At 43.4% G+C, this 19510-nt stretch overlaps 2 protein-coding genes and 1 long non-coding RNA gene across 9 annotated transcripts; 2 read left to right on the top strand and 1 right to left on the bottom strand.

Moving 5' to 3' along the window:
• Window positions 1-1959: 1959 nt before the first annotated feature.
• Window positions 1960-9684, top strand: LOC120824792 (somatostatin-like receptor F_48D10.1). Of its 3 annotated transcripts, XM_078080287.1 has the most exons (7): window positions 1963-3629; window positions 4249-4273; window positions 4443-4890; window positions 5340-5480; window positions 5655-5927; window positions 7152-7298; window positions 8434-9684. In XM_078080287.1, exons 3-7 carry the CDS (start codon window positions 4471-4473, stop codon window positions 8596-8598), a joined length of 1146 nt encoding a protein of 381 aa, XP_077936413.1. In that variant the 5' UTR covers window positions 1963-3629; window positions 4249-4273; window positions 4443-4470; the 3' UTR covers window positions 8599-9684. The 3 variants fall into 3 exon arrangements, with proteins under 3 accessions (XP_040041802.2, XP_040041801.2, XP_077936413.1); XM_040185868.2 differs by having other exon boundaries at window positions 1960-3629; window positions 4249-4890; window positions 8453-9684; XM_040185867.2 differs by having other exon boundaries at window positions 1962-3629; window positions 4249-4890.
• Window positions 6430-19232, bottom strand: LOC120824844 (uncharacterized). 2 transcript variants are annotated; one of them, XM_078080289.1, is made up of 4 exons: window positions 18461-19228; window positions 17807-17985; window positions 17074-17113; window positions 15330-16987 (listed from the first exon to the last, which is right to left on the bottom strand). In XM_078080289.1, the coding sequence occupies exons 1-4, from the start codon at window positions 18490-18492 to the stop codon at window positions 16921-16923; spliced, it is 318 nt and encodes a 105-aa protein (XP_077936415.1). In that variant the 5' UTR covers window positions 18493-19228; the 3' UTR covers window positions 15330-16920. The 2 variants fall into 2 exon arrangements, with proteins under 2 accessions (XP_077936414.1, XP_077936415.1); XM_078080288.1 differs by lacking the exons at window positions 15330-16987; window positions 17074-17113 and adding an exon at window positions 6430-6692 and having other exon boundaries at window positions 18461-19232.
• LOC144383272 (uncharacterized) lies at window positions 13064-19124 on the top strand. 4 transcript variants are annotated; one of them, XR_013450636.1, is made up of 5 exons: window positions 13064-13120; window positions 14908-15133; window positions 15410-15562; window positions 15644-15723; window positions 16049-19124. It is a non-coding gene; the product is annotated as an uncharacterized LOC144383272 (long non-coding RNA). The 4 variants fall into 4 exon arrangements; XR_013450635.1 differs by having other exon boundaries at window positions 15644-15739; XR_013450637.1 differs by lacking the exon at window positions 15410-15562 and having other exon boundaries at window positions 15644-15739.
• Window positions 19233-19510: the final 278 nt, after the last annotated feature.

Raw genomic sequence — 19510 nt, 5'->3', positions numbered from 1 at the left:
GGAGACGCGAGCGGGCGAGAAATCGGGGCTCGGGGGAACGAGGCAGGCGAGTACAAGCGAAGTAGAAAAACGTAATGTCATGCAGCAAAGTTTTGGCGAGATGGTTTATACTTCTGGCGAGAGGTCAGGCAGGACTGATTATTTTGCAGATTTATGGTTATGGTTAAGTAGTTTTGGACACATTGAACTCTTTTTTTTGACACACAAGAAAACTAAATGGACCAAATTTAATAAAGTCCATCGAGGGATCCATCCCAAAGATAAAAAAAGAAAGTAATTGCTAGCCAGGCAAAAATTATAGCAATGAGTTATTTAAGTCTTGGTTGCAGATACTTTTTGGTGTAAATTCTGATATTTTGTGTATAAGATATTTTACCTAAACAGCCTTTATTCTTCTTTCACCACTTCATCCAAATGCATGAAACGTCGTATTTAGCATTTGTCCGGTCCAGGGCGAAGGTAAAATGAGCTCGGCTCCTGTTTGGTTATGGGGAGGGTCCTTCATCCCGGCAAGGAAAACAGCACTTACTGAGGCCTCCGTCTGTGTTATTGTAGGGCTACAGGAAGAGGGGGGGGGCTGAAGGACAGAAGGAATTGACGTGGCAGAGGAGGTATTGGCGATGGTGAAAAATGGAGGGGGTGATGCAACAGTGAATAGAAGCTTGTATCCGTGGTGTTATTATTATTCATAATAACCCTCACATCTACTTTGTCAAATGTTTTTTTGTAGAAATATTGCTGTGTATTTGTTGTCTTGTTAATTCTTTCCAAGTTTAACCACCAAAAACGTTTTTAAAAACATGTATCCAGATTCTGTGAATGTAAAACTCTAGAGAAGGTTTGGTTCGGAGTTGGCGGCGAGAGCATTGCCAGTCCCTGCGACACGACAACAAGCATAGAGAAAATAAAGATAATTCGTTCAGCCTCGCACTGATCTGGAGGTAAAAATATCCACAATGCACCAAGGCCAAAAAACTGTGCCGTCACATGAATGTCTGAATTTGATGATTGGAAATGATCACGCTGAGTAGATGTTTCGACTATAAGATAATTGGATTTATTCTTAGTATGGTCAACAGGTTTTGTTTGACTTAGTTATTACTCCAACATATTCAATTCACATTTTGAGCGGGAGAGGACCTCGTGTTTTCACTGACACTGATTATTTTCATGCTCTTCTTTCTGTGGCTATAACCGTGTCTTATTCTCTTTGACATACAACACTGGCCACAGGACAATAACGTCCTCCGACAGGCTGGTAAGGTCAACCGATGGGCTTTGTGATAGCTTCACTACAGGGGATTGTTCTGGAGATGGGCATGAACCTTCCCTTCTTTACCCATCTGACACCCAGATACTATAACCGAAGAACGTGTGTGTCTATCTCACTGCGGATTTGTTCAGGTGAGTGTGTGTGTGAGTGTGTGTGTGCACACGCGTCTGGTAGTGCAACCATGTTACCTGCAGAGAAGGAAGATCAAAAACAGGTTGGATGGTGCAAAGAATAAATGTTATGATCATAGAAGCGTATAAGCATCACGATGCTTTCTGCTGCTCTGCTGTCCAAATGTGTGTGTGTGTGTGTAAGTGAGAGTGTGCAGAGAGAGAAAACTATGGGTACAAATATTCTTTTAGACATTTTTATAACAGGCATTTGGGAGGAGACACGCATCTTCCATAAAAAAATCAAATGGATAGTTTGAGAGAAAGAAATACATTTTAAAAGCTTTAAAAGAACGCAGCGCCTCACCTCCTTTATGAGGTAAAATACATCATATCACAGGACGCTGTCTGATGCGTTGTTGAAACAGTTACGTGAGCACTCCATGTGAATTGGGTTGTGTGACAGCAGCACGCAATGAAATGCTTCTCCCACCTGCTGGTGAACTATGAGTTTGAATTATTTACTTTGCAAAAAGTACAAATAATATAAGCGATTGAACAAATCCACCTGCTTCTGCGTTCCTGTGCACGGAAAGCTCAGTCAAATATCTCAAAGAAGAGAATAACTTTGAGGTTGCATTAGAATTCGTACGTAGCATGCTTGAGCCTTCAGTTCAAGCAATTTACCAGAAATTTTAATGCCAACTTAATGCTGAAAGCATCGTGACGGGCTTAAAATGTCCACATTACACATTTCTGTCTTTCTCTTATAGAATGTGGCAACGGAAGTTATGTTGTGGCAAAACAAGTGTCAACTTGACCTTTATTTCAACACACATTATTCATGTCAAGGAGAACATTCTCTAAGTGATGTCCATGCACTTTAATTGCTTAGCTCCATGTTCATGTACCCTGCGGTGTAAAAGACTAGACACGACCTTCCTCATTCCAGCATTCTGAACCATTTCTCATGGAAATTGTCTGCCCACTATTGATTTAGCACATAAAAAAAGGAAATAAAATAATAGAGCTACGAATGTTTTCTCTTGGTAGGTGTCCCAGTGGCCCCTTGTTTTCCAGCCCTGCTGGTATTCGACCAATTTCCAGATGGCTGATTCTTCACTATAATGGAATGTGGCAGCGAGCACGACTCGCGCTCTTGATGAGTGTACGGGGGGCACGGCAGTGGCACAGACAAAAGAAACAAAGCACTGCCACTCACAGATAAAGGTTCTTCTTGTTCGTATTTGTCTGCAATAAACAATAAGAATTCCCTCGTGTCTCTTAGGTGAGGTGGTAGTAAAGGGACAGAGCATATTAAAGGCATACTGGGCAAAGACAATTCGTTTTGATTTCTGTTCTGTGCTTTGTGGTAAAAACAAAATGCCAAAATAATATTCTAGTTAAAAACAAAACTGATAATTGCTTTTGCAATCTAACAATGGTTAAATCATTTTGAAAAATTCTACTACAGTTTACAGTCCTACCTTTGTTTATGTTGGAGATGCAGCAATCTTCGGAATACGTCTCAGTAGGGGGGAGACGTCCTTTGGACTGGAATGGAATGACCGTCTTCGCATCACTGAACAGATGCTCATCATTGGCAGTGGTGATTGATTGATTGATTTATTATTTAGGAGTCCTAGAGCAGAACCATGGGTATGTGGAGCATTTTATATATTTTTTTACCTAATGCCGAGAAAGGGAGTGAGAAAAGGGACATTAGGTTGATTGCAATCAGCAACCTCACCAAGATGCTACTGAATCTTGCGCCCCCTTTAAATCACCGTTGGCTGGAGTTTGTAACTGTAAACATATCCTAATGTTTATTATGATCATGTTATCCTAGAAATTATTAACATAAAAAATTAAATGAGCACAAATGTACTAGACCAGCAGAAAAAGTGAGGCATGAAAAGGTACACAACAGAATTTAAAATGGTTAAGAAAATTTCCAAATCCCAATTGTGTCCATTGAGAACTGTTCCACTACGTAATAAAACTCCCATCAGAACCCCAATTCTCTAATGAAGCAGATGGATGGATGAATCCCCCCTCTCTCTCTCTAGTGGCACGACGCGCAAAGAAAGTTGAAGGACGAAGGAGAAGCTGAGCTGCTGCTGAGAAAACATGCTCAGCACCACGGACAGCGATCAATCGGGAACTCGTGACACAAGCAACCTGTCGATATCGGAGAAACTTGAGAGAATCAGAAGGCGCAACTGAAAAGGAGGAATTTGAATCGGGTAAACTTCCTACTTTTTTCACTGCTGTCCAAGTAAGCGCGTCCTCGTCTTCTCGTCTCTCTGTAAATCATTAGAGCGTAAGTGTGATTCACGAATGCAGCTTTGAAATGAGAGTTTTATATTGGGAGAATGACGACGAGCTGATATCCTACTCATGCAATCATAACCTACACCAAGAGTATCACCTAATTCTTTAAAAAGCGGAAATTATCATACAGCTTGGAGTAAAACCCATCTGCTGTGCGTAAACGCCGGCGCACTGTTCCTGCTCGCGCAACACATTGGATGTGTGTTTACTGACTTTGACTTTAATATGTAAAGACCAGGATCAGTGTTTCGTTACAGTAATTGCGAACAACAACAGCTTGTTGAACATTTGTTAAAATGTAGGATACGTGACCACAGATATTTGTGTTCAGAGTTGGCTCATTACGCGCCGTTTACGCCGAAAAGACACGGCTTGTTGTCCGGACGCACGCTTTCTCACTTGGGTACGTGGGCACACACTTTAATGAAACTCTAAATTAGATATAGATTAACTTAAAACTACGTTCTTGTGTCTGTTTTCTTCTGATACCTTGCGGTTGATGGGGATTCTCCTCCTCTGATCCAAATGAAGAATGGAATAAACCAGCATGGCAGAGGTAAAGTTTCTCTTGTAAATCACTGAAAACAGCAGTGGGGGAGAATCTGCATCTGGAACCACACAATGGATCCCCTGGAACTCAACTCATCCTCTGCAGCCACTCCCTTGTCCTTCCTCTTTTCCCTCCCCCTCCTCTTCAACATCTCCTCCAACCTGTCAACCCAAAGCCTCCCCTTTCAGGGCAGCAGCACCCTGATGACGGCAGTCGTCTCCCTCTCCGTCTTCGTGGTGGGTCTGACTGGCAACACTCTGGCCATCTACGTGGTGCTGCGCCACGCCAAAATGAAGACAGTCACCAACATCTACATCCTAAACCTGGCCGTGGCCGATGAGCTCTACATCATCGGGCTCCCCTTCCTCACCACGCAGAACGTGCTCTCCTATTGGCCGTTTGGCTCCTTCCTTTGCCGGGTTGTCATGACAGCAGACTCTATGAACCAGTTCACGTCTATTTTCTGCCTGACCATCATGTCCATCGATCGTTACCTGGCTGTGGTTCATCCAATCAGCAGCACCAAGTGGAGACACCCCCGAGTGGCCAAGGTAGTGAGCGCTGCCGTGTGGGTCGTGTCATTCGTGGTGGTTCTGCCTGTGGTCATCTTCTCTGACGTTCAGGTATAAATTATTATTATTATTATGTATATGGTTGCGATACTTTTGATTTAAAAGCAAATTAGCTTCAATTAGTAGCTGCCCCTGATAAAAAAGCAGTCATTTTCAATCAGCCAAGTCAAAAGCGTTTAGCTCATTCTTTTAAATGTCCATTCATGGCATTTATCTAAAAAGGTAGTCTTAGATTATTTAGTAGAAATTTTGTATTTTTATCCTAATTGTCTGTATCCATATTAGTCTTTAAATATATAAGGTAAAAATAGAGCTTGACTGCTCAAGACCTTTGATCTGAAAACAATGGAGGACAAGTTTCCTGCTGGTTTGATACAAACTAAGCGCACACGGCAGTATTTTTAAATGTCTGTAATGATTGAAGTTCACGATCAGAACCTCTTCTTGCATAGGTTAAGCAGATTATGGTTGAATCCTTAAGTGGTTTCATTTCCCTTTAGGACACGTTTAATTCCTGCAACATGAACTGGCCAGAACCAAAGCACGTGTGGTCGACGGCCTTCATTCTCTACACTGCCACGGTGGGCTTCTCCGGGCCGCTGCTCATCATTTGCCTCTGCTACCTGCTTATTGTTATCAAGGTCTGAGCATGTGTGTGTGTGTGTGTGTATACGACTTGATGACAAAATCTGTGTGTGACGACAAGTACCGGAAACTACATCAGCATAATGACCGTTTCACCTCGGCGTCCCCTTATTTTCCTCGTTATCACCCACAACGTATTCATTGTCCTCACCACCATCACTGTGGCGTAGATTAAGTCCTCGGGGGCGCGTGCAGGCTTCACCAAGCGCCGGCGGTCAGAGCGCAAGGTGACAAGGATGGTGGTGGTCATCGTGGTGGTGTTTGTGCTCTGCTGGCTGCCCTTCTTCATCATCAACATCGTCAACCTGGTGGTCATCATCCCGGAGTCCAGTGTCACTGCCGGAATCTACTTCTTCGCCGTCATCCTGTCGTACGCCAACTCCTGTGCCAACCCGGTGCTCTACGGCTTCCTGTCGGACAACTTCAGACAGAGCTTCAGAAAAGTAGGCTGCAGAAGCATTTGTCATTTTATAAAATGTGCCAATTTGCTGTCATGTAGGATGAAAAGATTAACACCACTGTAATTTATACATGTAATTTCCTTCCACGTGATATTGCAGGCAGCAGTCGTTTAGATTACTTTAGTATGAAGAGTAAATGCGGGGGGAAATAACTAGCCTGGCTCTGTCCAAATGCCAAATAATCTGCATGTGCCTTGTTAATTATAAATCCTCACATATAATGAAGCCAAAAATGGAGCCAATCAAACTGTTAATTTCTGTCACGTTGTGGGGGGGTCATTTGATTGGAAACACATCTGAAAATGATTGGCTGGGCATAAAACACAATTAATAACTCATTCCAAACACAATTTAGTTAAAAGGAAGTTTAGTTTGGGGATATCTTACTTACTACCTTTACAATTTTAACAGTAATTATCCCGGAGCATCAAATCCACAAATTATTTATTACTTAATAGTATGAAGAGCAGGTATGAAAACAATATAACACATGAAACCATCTATGTAGCCTGGCTTACTTGCTGGGTTTATTAGCTAACAACAAAGCTAGCAACAAACTTGCTCCTTAAGGTAATTGTAACGCACCACAAGAGACCAGAGTGAACTCAAGCGCAGAGCGCAGTTTTATTAGCGGGGTACAGACAAGGATCAGGCGTGGTAGGGTCCGGTGAACAGGCAGGGGTCGAAAGCCGGGAGCGCGGAGGTAGGCAGAGGTACCGTTGAGGGTCAGGCAGGCGTGAACGAGGTCTGGGACAAAGGAGAGGTCAATAACAGGTAGGCAGAAAGATATCAAGAGAACGCTCAGAATGTGATGGCAACATGCACAAGACTTCGCACTGGCTTCTGAGACTTCGGCAGCTTAAATGCCCAACCTCTCCTGATGAGAGACGAGCCACAGGTGTGTTGGTGGGAGTGGCCGTGCCCGCTCAGTGGGCTGATCCTGAGTGGCACAAACCATTGTCACGTGCCACAGAGGGGTGACTGAGATCCCGAGCTTCGGACCTTAGTACTCCGGAGACGGGGAACGTCTGTTTGTGACAGTAATACAGCATGAAATGGAGGTTTAGCCATTCCGACCAGATCTGCTCACTGGCCCGTTTGTTACATGTTGTTTTCTCATCTGAACACGTGTGCAATGATCTGCATCACAGTGGCTGTAGATTTCTGATGCCGTCTCTACAGCCAATTGTTGCTGTGGCCCTGCAGGTGCTGTGTGTGAGGAGTGTGAGGTGCAAGACCAACGGTGTGAATGACGGCGACCCCAGCGCTCCGCGTACTGAGAAAAGCACAGCTCACGACTGCGTGGTTCTCTCCCCTCGAAACCAGGCCTACCGCGACCCCCAGAGCAGCCAGGTACTGCGTCTATATGTGTGTGTGTCTGTGGGAAAGCAAGCGGCAAAAGAAAAAAACAGAGGGATGTTGTAATAAAAAAATGTTTATGTTGAGTGTAGCGCTGACGGATTAAGATCCTTAGCCAATCCCACAGAGAACATCCTTTAATCATGCAAACACACCAGCATGATTAGATATTTTCAAATGTAATCCAGGCTGGATGTAGTTAATTTATATTTCTGATCTAATTGCGTAACCCAATCCATCAACCACTGCACGAACACACACAGACACACAGAGAGCCACTCTTTGCATGCCCAATGAGTGTGATGCGTTTGACATGAAGAGTGCAACAACTCAATGAATCAACCGGCCAGTGTGGGCAGCTAATTGAAGGGTGTAGAATGAACGGCGCTCTGGAATCTGAAGGCGGTAGTAAAAGATTATTTGATTACAGGAGTTTATGTGCGTGGGTCAGAAAGAGATCAAGGGTAAAGGAAGAAGCTTGAATTCAAGTTGCTGTTGTCTCTGGAGACTCGTACGGGAGCAGTGAGTCCGAGGATACTCTGCTAAAGCTCCTTTGTGTGCTTCAACGTGGTCAAAACTGCAAACATCTCCATAAATCACAGTGTTTAATGGTGTGTTAGTGATGTACGGATCGCTGTTTTTTGAGTGTAACTTCCTGTTACGCCTCTTTGTTCTATTGTGACAAAAACACTAAGAAAGAAACGGCAAAGCGACACTGAGAAACACACGCACACACAAACTGCACCAAACGGACCGGCAGACCCCCACAGAGTAAGATTCACATTTATGGTCACAATCATGCATGTTATGTCTCAGCTGGTCTCTGTTTATTCTCCCAACCAACCAAGGCTTCTTTCACATTCACCACCAGGTCCGGACTTCACGGCGGGATTTATCCAGCTGCTGCTCAAGGCAGATGTCCATCAATTACAAATCTCCCTGTAGAATTGGAGCGCAAAAGACTTTATCTTATTTCAATTACCAATCATGAACAATCGGCCTTATTTATCTTGTCTCTTCTGATTGAAATATCTTAGTGGAATTAACTTTAATCTCCCCATTACCTGTAAGACCTTTTTACTTTGGTTTATCTTCCTCCTCCCTGGCCCTCTTCTTCCTCTTTCTGAAGGTCTCTCCTCATCCTCCAGGCTCACCCATCTCGCACGCAGCAGCAGACCTGCACCGCCCCGCCCCTACAGGCCAACCTCCCGCCACTCGCCCAGGTGGACTGACCTCTGCCACGGTGGCCTCCACAGCAGCCCCCACCCTAATCTCCGTGGTTACTCTGGCATAACGCCAGAGTGACCTCGGTTTATTTGAGGCTCCTTGTTTACCGTTTGATGGAATCGATGTAAAGTGGCTCAAATGCTCCGTATTATAATGAAAATGTGTCCACCTTCAAGCTTTTATTATGAAAGGTCAGGTGTTGTTTCTGCAATTTGCCTGATGAAGACACATTATTGCTGAATTTGATAGGAGGCAAGTGGGTTCAACCACACCCACGTCTTTCATACTCAACTCACCAAAGCTGAACTCCACGGCGATGTAAATTTTCTTTGAATAAAAATGAGTTAATTGGACAGTAACAGACTTTTAAAATATAAGGGCAACATAAGCGTATCTCTTTGCCACTGTACAAGCACACAAACACACTCACCTATCATTGTATGCAAGGATAATTCAAGTATTAACGCTTATTTACTTATTAACAACTTCTATTTTTTACATCAACACACAACTAGTGTTTATAATAGCAGTCATTATGTTATTGAGTACAGTTGTGGTCAAAAGTTTACATACACTTGTAAAGAACATAATGTCGTGGCTCTCTTGAGTTTCCCGTTATTTCTACAAGTCAGATTTTTCTCTGATAGAGTGATTGGAACAGATACTTCTTTGTCACAAAAAACATTCATGAAGTTTGGTTCTTTTATGACTTTATTATGGGTTAACAGAAAAAGTGATCAAATCTGCTGGGTCAAAAATATACATACAGCAACATGAATTAGCCATTTTGATGACTTAGAAAGTTGTAAAACTGTAAAAGCTGACTGAAATCAAATAGTCTTCACGTTAATGGAACTAGTTTATGAGTAAAATGAGTTTTGTGTTCAGACACGCAGGAGTGAGAATAAATAGATAAAACTTGAATGATGGATGTTTTTCAGCATCATTTCTCTGTGGAATGAAACGGAAGATTAATCAGGGGGACACAGTGAAAGTGATGACAGAGAAACTTGCAAGAAAAAATGTAAATAGGATTTCCAATGTAAAAACAGAACATACTGTACATTTTACTAGATAATATATAGTTGTTCAGATGTGTCAGTGCTGTATGTGTGTTGGGTTTCTTTGGAATAAAATGGTGTGAACCTGGTAAGTGTTGTTTGTATGCTGTATACCTACACTGATATATATAAGTTATAGTTTGACTTGTGTTGACTGTTCGTGAGTTTTCTTTCATTGATTTCATCAGTCCGGTGGGATCAAGGTGCACCCACACAGCTCCAATGAGTTGATGAGTTTTTGTGTGTTAAGTCCAAGTGAGATCTGCCCGCATGCTCCAAAAAATAAATAATATGAACAGGACAGACTTATCTCTGCTGATTTATCTCTGCTGCCGTTTCCAAAGATATAGATTTTACAATTTTCAGTGAGTTAAATACAGGAATATGCACAACATTGAAGACATTTAAAGTAACACACGTGTTGACAGTCTACAGCAGTCTTACTTATCCTTTCATGTTTGCATGTGCGTCGTGCTCTCTGGGAGACTTTGCTCAGTCGTCTCCTTCTCTTGCACCTGTTTCAAACACACATTGATCACCTTTATTTACGCTATTTTCTTTTTTGTTTGGTTAGCAGGACAAGGTCCTTGTGTTGGTATCTCTTTTGATAAAGCATTGATAAAGCTATTACCGTTTATTAGCTTTAATTGTTCCTGCTCACAAAGACACTTGGTTTGCACAGTTAGTCGGTGGTATAATTATGTCTTTGAATAAAGTGTCTGAACCGACCTGATACCGGCAACGACTTGTGTGTGCGTGTGTGTGTGCCTGCATGTGTGTGCATGTGTTTGCGTGTTCAGGCGGTTGAAGACCACCTGGCAAGATTATGAGACTTTCGGACTGGACAGCGAGGTCCACCGGGGAGGGAAATGAGGAGCAGAGGTGTTGAAATGTGAAAGGCCACACTGTCGGCGGTCTGCATTCATTGCAGCTCCACAGCATCAGCTTCTCTCCTCTCCTCCTTTCTCACATCTTTGCTGCTCCTCTCAGCCCTCACGTCTGAATTTAGCGTAAATTATTTGGCTTTCTCTTTCCTTTTCTGCAAAACAACAGTTTTATGTAGAACATATTTATGATAAATATCGTCTCACAGAGAGCACAAATTACATCAAAGGAAAGAAGAAAAAGGTCCTTATAAGAGGGTGTGTTTTTTCACACTCTTTCCAACTCACACGTGGTGCAAAGATTTACACTTCTCTTCCTACGTTTCACTGTGTGCTAACACTATAATGACCATCAGATGAACATCTGTATGAGCATCTGTGAGTGTTCCGCTAGACCTAGAAGATTTTCCCTGCCCGGTCTCTAATTACGACAACTCACTGCAGCAACAATTACACCCTGATTAAACAAGTCTTCCCTCCGATTCAACGAGATCCTCGGCCCTGCAGCAGCAGATTCACAGTGCTGCTCTGTGCCATCCTACGAGTACGCTCACTCTGAAGCAGCTGTAACTCTCAGTGATGGACAAAAGCATGCAGGTTTCAGAGTCTCGAGGGACTGAGGGTCCGTTATGGGTCCGTTAGCAGCAGGGGAGAAAAGATGATGGATCGAGCAACGTTTGAACGTGAATGTCAATCACGGTAAAACAAAGCGTCGCCATAACAGATTGTCCATCAGCTTGAGTGGATGAAAGCAGGGATCCTGGGAAATTAAGTTATGACATTACATGTCCCATCAGTGAAAAGAGTCTCTGGAACACCAGCGCGATTTCAACCTGCTGCTTTGCTGACAAATGTGCACATGGCTACACAGCATAGAGACAGAAAGGGCAAAATAACACACACACAAACACACACACACACACACACACACACACACACACACAGACACAAAACATAGCCAAGAACAACAAGAACTGTCTTTCTATGAAAAAGACAAATAATAGATTTGGAAATGCCCTTCTGCACGTGAATGGACTATTGACTATTGGCTATTTCATGCGTTAGATATATTTTCATGGTGTAATTGTGTGTTTACGTGGTGAGACCGTATCTCCAAAACCATGAGCGGGTCCGTAATGATTTAGAAAGAAGATGTGCATTATCTGTGTCTTGTATTTTGTACTTTGTCAATTTGACACAGTGGTAAGTAGTCGGGGTTTTTGTAAAAAAAAAAAAAGGCTTGTTAAAAAGCAAAGACACAGCTGGATCCTTTGAAGTTTGGCTAAATTGAGCCATGAAGAACCTCGACTGAGTCAAGATCTCACAGTGCAGATAGCATGTGTGGAAAACATCACCCTCATTGTCACAGGGGGACACCAGCAGAAAGGCAGGTTGTTGGTCTGAAGAAAAGGGCTTTCTTCATCCTCCAGACACATTTGAGAGGCAATGCTATTAAAGTTGCAGCTGCTGTGACTGCAGAAAGAAGAACCCCAAGACATTCAATTAGGGGAGAAAGACTACATGAGCATTGGGGATTGAAAGCCAGCCGCTTCAATTGTGCAGTTTTACCAAGCGGATGTTGTATGAGGTAAAACTGTCACCTCATACAACCCAATGTTGTTAAACGCCTCAGCCCACGACCCCATCGATTGTTAAAAAATACTTTGGGCAGCTATAGCACACATTAGAGGCCCCGGGAATAAGAATATTCTGGAAATAACAAAAGTGCTTTTGGAATTGTAAAATTATTTTTGAGTATAAAAACAAAAACGATTGAAAAGGTAGAGAGAAAGTGACACAGAATAATAATGCTCAATTTTTGGCATTTGATGGACTAAAACCACCTTGCGGTTTACTGCACGGATCACTAGCACATTGTCTGGAAAAATATGTACTGTAGATGCACACTCAGTCGCCCAAAGTCCTGCAAAATGTGTTTTTGATTTTTTTCTGGTTGACGGCTTATTCCATGTGTACAGTATGTAACATTACATTAAATACTTATTAGATACAATCAAGATTTTGTGAATGAATGAATGCTACTGCAGATGTTCAAGTCAGGCAGCTTAAGTTCAGTAAAGAGGTTTCAACTCATTAGATCTGCTGTAGTTCTCCTCAGAAGAACCAGATCAAGGACTCTTCCTATAAAGAGTCAGTCCCACTTTGTGTTATCGACCTTGTCCCACTGCGCCCTCTGCTGGAAATTATTTGTTTGATCATCAATGGAATTTTGTGTCAACAAATTATTTTAATAAGAGCGATCTATTTGAAACCCATTTTTTCAATGTTGTCATTGTATGGTATTGTATGTTGTCAATTTGAAATGATTTATGGTCAATCGCCCTGTTGACTTTATTCACCATAAGAAAACATACAAGGCCCGACGTTTTTCCTGACGTTAATCAGTTGGCCTGCGGGCCGACAGAACTGCTCCTGCCTTTGCAAACACAGCGCTGATACTTAAGATGTCCCCAACCGGGCTTCCAATTTTGATCGGGTTCATTCTTTCATTAAAAGCATCACAGTTATTCAGGCTCCACCTACTTTATAACACTGTCCAATTTTTTATGCTGTCTTTTTCATTTGTTGTCAATCAGAGGAAGAAGCAGTACCAGGCCCTCACACTCTCTCCTGGTTTATTAAGGTAAGCAGCATTATATTCATCCTCAAAATGAAACATATACACATCGGATCAGAGTCAGAAAAAATATTACACGATAGCTGAACCTGAACACTTCTTGTTTGTCTAATTGTGTTCATTGTTATCTTAGAAACACATTTTTGTTGTTGTCTCACTCACTATTTGTTATTTGGGCTTTTCAGTCACAAGAAAACAACTACTAGAAAGCTTGCGAGAGAAAAGAAAGCAGACTTTTGAGTATTAACTTTAAAACATTCTTTAAAAAGGTTCCACCTCGAACAGCTCCCCCGCTACCAAGTGCCCCCATCCCCTCCTTCACTCTGTCACACACACCTGCCCGCTGGGCTACATTCAACCCCCCATCCACTCCGATATTCATCCCCTCTGACCCCTCATCCACCTGACCGACCGGCTGGCTCTCACCCAATCCCACACTCACCCCCTCACCCACCTGACCGACACTCTCCTCCTCATCCACCTGACCGACCAGCTGGCCCTCACTCGTCGCCACAGTCGCCCCCACATCCACCTGACCGACAGGCTGACCCTCACCCGTCGCCACACTCACCCCCTCAGCGACCGGTTGGGCCTCGCCCATCGCCACACCCACCCCCTCACCCACCTGACCGACACTCTCCTCCTCATCCACCTGACCGACCAGCTGGCCCTCACTCGTCGCCACAGTCGCCCCCACATCCACCTGACCGACAGGCTGACCCTCACCCGTCGCCACACTCACCCCCTCAGCGACCGGTTGGGCCTCGCCCATCGCCACACCCACCCCCTCATCCACCTGACCGACCGGCTCGACCTCACCCCCTCACCCAGCGGAGCGGACGAGGGGTTCCTCTCCACGCCTCGCCAGGTGTCCCTCTCCACCGCAACGGAAACACCTCCCATCGTCCGATGTGGCGAACATGGCGTAATCAAACCCCTCGATCCTCACCTTAATCACCAGGTCGAGGGCCTGGGGTTTGGTGAGGACCATGTGGAGTTGTCTCCTGTGAGACACCACGTGCCTCATTAAAGGCGACTTGCAGCCCGAGGACAGCTTTTTAAGCGGGGACACCACCTTCCCGTGTTTGGCCAGCTCCTCCAGCAGCACTCCGTCAGGGACGAACGGCGGAACGTTCGCCACCGTCACCCTGACGGCCGGCACCTCGAGCGGAAAGACGGGCACGTGCGCCCCGGCGCGAGCTTTACGCCATGCTTCCGCGTCAGCCCCGTGAGGTCCGACGTGCCGACCGGCTAAAAACACAGACGAAAATACATAAAAAGAAAGAAAAGTCACACATACACACCGACACGCATTCACCCCACAACACACACCAGAAACCACACCGAAAAATAAACGAAATAACTAAATAGATAGAAAACACAATCCAAACAATTCACCTCACGCTCCGCACACTCAGCACTCCTTCCGCTCAGAGAGCGAGAAATAGAAAGAAAGAGAGAGAGAGAGAGAGAGAGAGAGAGAGAGTTTCTTCACTTCCCTGAAATGCTCCTGAACTTTAATTAGCAAGTGATGATGATTTCCGAAAGCATTTTGTTCTTTCTCTTTTCTTTCTTGTTCTTTTCTCCTAGGTGGGAGTAAAAGTGGGCAGGCTGTGTCGGCTGGATTTATTCTTTATTTATAAATGTTAACAAAAATCTGAAAAACAAAGGAAATGTTAGATAAAGCACATGTTTAATGCATTCTGTCTCTGTCAGTAATTTCAGATAATACATTTTTAGATTACAAGGATCATTTTGGTTCCCATTTTTAAAATATTTTTTCCTGCTCGCAGGCTTTTTCTCAGGCTCCTTCAGCAGATATCATGGCGATGGCTCAGGGACCTTTTCTTGTAGGAACAGCACCACCGTTCGCTCCAGTCCCCAACCCGGGAGTCACTCAACCGCAGCAGCCCAGTGTAAATATCGCCGTCTCATCGCAACAGACCGTTCAACAACCCCTTCAACAACAAGTTCAACAACCTGCTTACATCCAACAGCAACCTCAATTTGTGCAGCCAGGTGAGTATTTCCAAAATGTAACTTTGCGAATGCCGAATATATAATACAAAGTGAGAAAGCTTTGCAGGTTCAAAAAGATCATTCCTCAATATTTGCGCTGCATTATTAGCTGCAATTTATTTCTTTTACTTTCTCAATAATTCCAAACAATGACTAACATAAATGTGTTGAGGAATACTGAATACTATAATACAGCAAATGAAACATTTTTATTGTACAAATTTAGAGATTCTCCAAATTAAAAGTCCCATATTTGCATGTTCTCAATATATATAGTCTCTCAACCTCAACCGACCACCCAACCCGGTGCAAATATCGCTGTCTCATCGCAACAAACCACTCAACAAGTTCAACCACCTGCTTACCAGTACATCCAACAGCAACCTCAAGTTGTGCAGCCCGTTGAGTATTTCAAATCTATAGGACGAAGTGAGAGAGCTTGAGTTTTTGTGACGGGTTGGGAAGTAGGTGTGGATTGCCGTTAAATAGTGGTGGATGTCTCTCTCACAGTGAACCAGGTGGTGGTGGTGCAGCCAAATCTCACCGACACTTGACTAGACAAAAGATGTGTCCCAACTGCCGAAACACTGGTATGACTCAGCTCAGGTACATCAATGGAATGCTCACCTGGCTGACACACACACACACACACACACACACACACACACACACACACACACACACACACACACACACACACACACACACACACACACACACTTTGTAAAGAACCATAATGACCAAATGACAGTTTATGCAAATGAGTCTCTCAAGTGTGTTGAATTTGTGGGTTTTTAGCTATTTAAAAACTCACATGACAATTTAGAACCTCTTATACCAGATTTCAGTTTACTTTAATTTTAAGCTGGAGGAAATGTTGTTATAAGTATTATTTAAACATTATTCTTGATTCAGGTTCTTGCCTTGCATGTGCATTCCCTTCTGTGTGAATTCATGCAAGGATGTGGAGCATTCCTGCCCCAGCTGTGGCCACGTCCTGTACGTTCATAGACGCACTTGAAACAACTCTGCTGAAGCAACAACAAATAAAAATCTGTTTCGTTCTTTTTTTGTCTGGAAAAATATGTACTGGACATGAATACTGTAGAGAACAGACAAAACACACCTAAATGTGCTACAGTTCTTAAAAAAAAAAAAAAATCTTGCTTTGTTGTAATTATACACAGCTCTTTCACATCTTTCTGTTTTCCTGTAAGTCTTCACTTATTGTATATGTGTGTTCTTTGTTTTACACTCGACTTTTCAGTAATAAGGGTTTAACTCTCATTTTATCTGCTGGAGTTCTACTCAGAAGAACCTGATCAAGGGCTCTTCCTATAAAGCACATACAGCTTTGCCTTCTGGCTGAGCTCCCTTTTCGTCACACCAGTGCGGTAAAGCGAGTGGAATACCGCCCCTGCTGCTCCGATTCTCCGTCTAAACTCACACTCCATCTTCCCCTCACTTGTGAACAAGACCCAGACGTACTTGAACTTCTTCACTTGGGGTAAGGACACATTCCCTACCCGGATGAAGCAATCTATCGGTTTCCTGCTGAGAACCATTTCCTCAGATCTAGAGGGACTAATCATCATCCCAACTGCTTCACACTCGGCTGCGAACCGGTCTAGTGAGAGTTGGAGGTTATGATGGATCTACAAGGCGCAGGGAACTTTGAGGTGCGTAAACGCCACTTAGAGGTGCGTAAACGCTATTTATAGGTGCGTAAACGCTATTTCCAAAATTCTAGAGGTGCGTAAACGGCGTTTATGTGCGTTTACCCTCCACTACAGCCCTGCGTGTAGTTGAGGAACACCCAATCCTTCAACTTGAAGTCCGGCTCCGTGGCGTTGGCTGTAGAACACATGACAAGAGGAGGTGTTAATATTCTGCCACCTGAAGGGCAGTGCATCGTGTGAATGAAAAGGCTGCACCCTCACCCTGCTCTTGATTGCGATGGAGATGGCTGCAGGACGCTCCCTGTGGGGACGAGATGCAGAAATCACAAGCATTAAACTCGTGCTTTTGAGTTGAGCTAAATAATGGCATTTTCCTTGAATCACATTACATGTCATTTAGCTAACGCTTTTATCCAAAGCGACTTACAGTAAGTGCATTCGAACATAGGGTACAAACTCAGAAGAACAAGAAACAAGAAAGTGCAATTTCCTCTAATAAGCCAATTTACAATTTGCTATAGATAAGTGACGTTACAAGTACAATTTAAGTGCTACAATTTGTTAGTCTTTTAGTCGAGGTAGAGTCTGAAGAACTTGTGTGTCTTTAGTCTGAAGATGTGAAGGCTCTCTGTGGTCCTGGTGTCTTCAGAAATTGCTTTGACTAAATTGTCGGCTGATCTTCAAATCATGTTTTCAAGCATCGTTATTTTTCTTTCTTTGCTCATTGATGGACTGTTTGTTGTGTGCAGAGATACATCGCTATCAACAGTACTGAGCACAAATTCTAGGCCTGCTGTCTTTTTGTGGTTGGAAATAAAATGTCAAATTTGGCTCGACAGAAACAAGACCAACCAAGCAGCAGATTCTGTTTCTATACATTTATTCCTTGATTTGTAAACAGTAGCCATATGTTGTTGTTATTTTGCAGCCTTTCAGAGGCTACATATTGAAAACGTTATGTTGTATGTGATGCTGTGGAAACAATATATCCTACCCTGTTGTCCTCCTGTGTGCCCCACTAAGAAACTGAAGACGTGGAAAGAATGGCTCCCTTGGGTGCTGTTGGAAAACTGGAAGAGGCTGGAGAAGGTGGGCCTGTTGTCGGACGTGTCGGCGAAGATGGCGTCCTGAAAGTTAACGCCGTGGGGGAGGATGTTGTAGTTCTCATCCATCCTGCAGAGGAGATTGTCCAGAAGAAACTGTGAGGAGGGAGCTGAAGCGGCTGAGGGAATTATTGGTGTTTTGGCTGACATTGTAGCAAATGAAGTATGTTTTTGCAAATGGCATAGGCCGATGCATTTATGTTTAAATGAGCCTTTTTGCTTTGCAGGTAAAATGTTCGTTTGCAAAACAACTCGCACCGCGATCAAAGATGCAGAAGATAAAAATCTCAAGTCTCCCCTGCTGGAAATACTCTTGGCATACCAAATATTTATATTTAACCATTGCTTATAGAACTGATCAGTGCTCCAAAACAAACAGACAAATGAAAATAACTTTTAGTTGCTATTCAGATAAAATAACTTTTAGTTGCTATTCAGCGTAATGGACTTGATTGTGACCACAATTAAACGTCTATAAACTGTTAAAATAATGTTTAGAGTCCAAAAGAGTGTTGGTACTTGAATTAGGTTCTGCACTTACACACCTAAGGAAGAAGAAGTAGGAGTAGTTCTCCATCACGGTGTGGGACTGGCAGGACAGGAACCCCAGTCCGGTCAGGTTGAGCCTCGATCCAGAAGGCACCTCCAGCGCGCTGCCCCAGGCCTGATCGCACAGCAACTCCACCTCCGCTGTGTACAGCAGCCCTTCCTCCGCGCCCTCGTACCCGAACCCGAATCCGAAGATGCGAAGTTCCTCGTTGAAACGAGTTGAATCTGCGTGTAGTCAACCACTGTTGCTGACGCACTCCCATTGGCCACAAATGATTTTTTTATATTCATAAAATACCTTTTCTTCTAATGTTACGCTTGCATCACAGACGAATCATATTAGCGTTCTGTTGCGCCTGCTTTTACTTTGAAAATCTAACGTGCGTACTTCCGATTTAACTGCTGCGCTTCATATTTTGTTTTATGACGTTAGGTAAAGAATGCATGAATTGATTTAAACAGACCTCATACAGCTACTTAACAATTCAACGTCACGTTTGATTGCTATGTTTTGGTCTAGTTTTGTTTTTTAATTAGGCCGCTGGCGGTGATGCTAACGTTAGCTGACGTCCTCCAGTCCATTGGAACACACACAAAGTAAATCGTCAGCGACGAATAGCGATGTCCAGATTGCACCTTCGTTCACAGCTGAGAAAAAGTCCGATCCATCTAACTTCTTTAGTTGTGACGCATTTTGTAATGACGATAATCGCTCTGACAGTATATCAGCTGTCAGTCGGTGACGCAGTCGTCGCCTAGCAACCGTTGCACGTCATCACATTTATCCTTTGATGTGTAACATCTGGTCATAACTTGAAGCTAGAAATATAGGTAAGCCTAGCAACCGTTGCACGTCATCGCATTTATCCTTTGATGTGTAACATCTGGTCATAACTTGAAGCTAGAAATATAGGTAAGAGGAGGTCGAGAAGTGCTTTAGTAAACAGGGAAGATGGAGGACTCAGAATACAACGTGAAGCCATTTATTGAGTCCTTTTTCAACAGTTTGACTCCAGGACAGTTTGAACTGTTGCAAAATGGCACCC

The sequence above is a fragment of the Gasterosteus aculeatus genome, chromosome 9 (assembly GCF_964276395.1).
Source record: "Gasterosteus aculeatus chromosome 9, fGasAcu3.hap1.1, whole genome shotgun sequence".
NCBI classification, from domain to species: domain Eukaryota; kingdom Metazoa; phylum Chordata; class Actinopteri; order Perciformes; family Gasterosteidae; genus Gasterosteus; species Gasterosteus aculeatus.
The sequence above is the reverse complement of the archived record's forward strand: the minus strand, read 5'-3'. Positions and strand labels throughout refer to the sequence as shown.

Coding starts and splice junctions, on each gene's coding strand:
- LOC120824844 (XM_078080288.1), bottom strand. CDS start 18,492: ATGGAGAACTACTCCTACTTCTTCTTCCTTAG. Junction 17,986..18,460: donor TCCTACTTCTTCTTCCTTAG/GTGTGTAAGTGC, acceptor TCTCCTCTGCAG/GATGGATGAGAACTACAACA. Junction 6,693..17,806: donor GCACACAGGAGGACAACAGG/GTAGGATATATT, acceptor CCTTTGTCCCAG/ACCTCGTTCACGCCTGCCTG.
- LOC120824792 (XM_040185867.2), top strand. CDS start 4,339: ATGGATCCCCTGGAACTCAACTCATCCTCTGCAGCCACTCCCTTGTCC. Junction 5,481..5,654: donor ACCTGCTTATTGTTATCAAG/GTCTGAGCATGT, acceptor ACTGTGGCGTAG/ATTAAGTCCTCGGGGGCGCG. Junction 5,928..7,151: donor TCAGACAGAGCTTCAGAAAA/GTAGGCTGCAGA, acceptor GTGGCCCTGCAG/GTGCTGTGTGTGAGGAGTGT.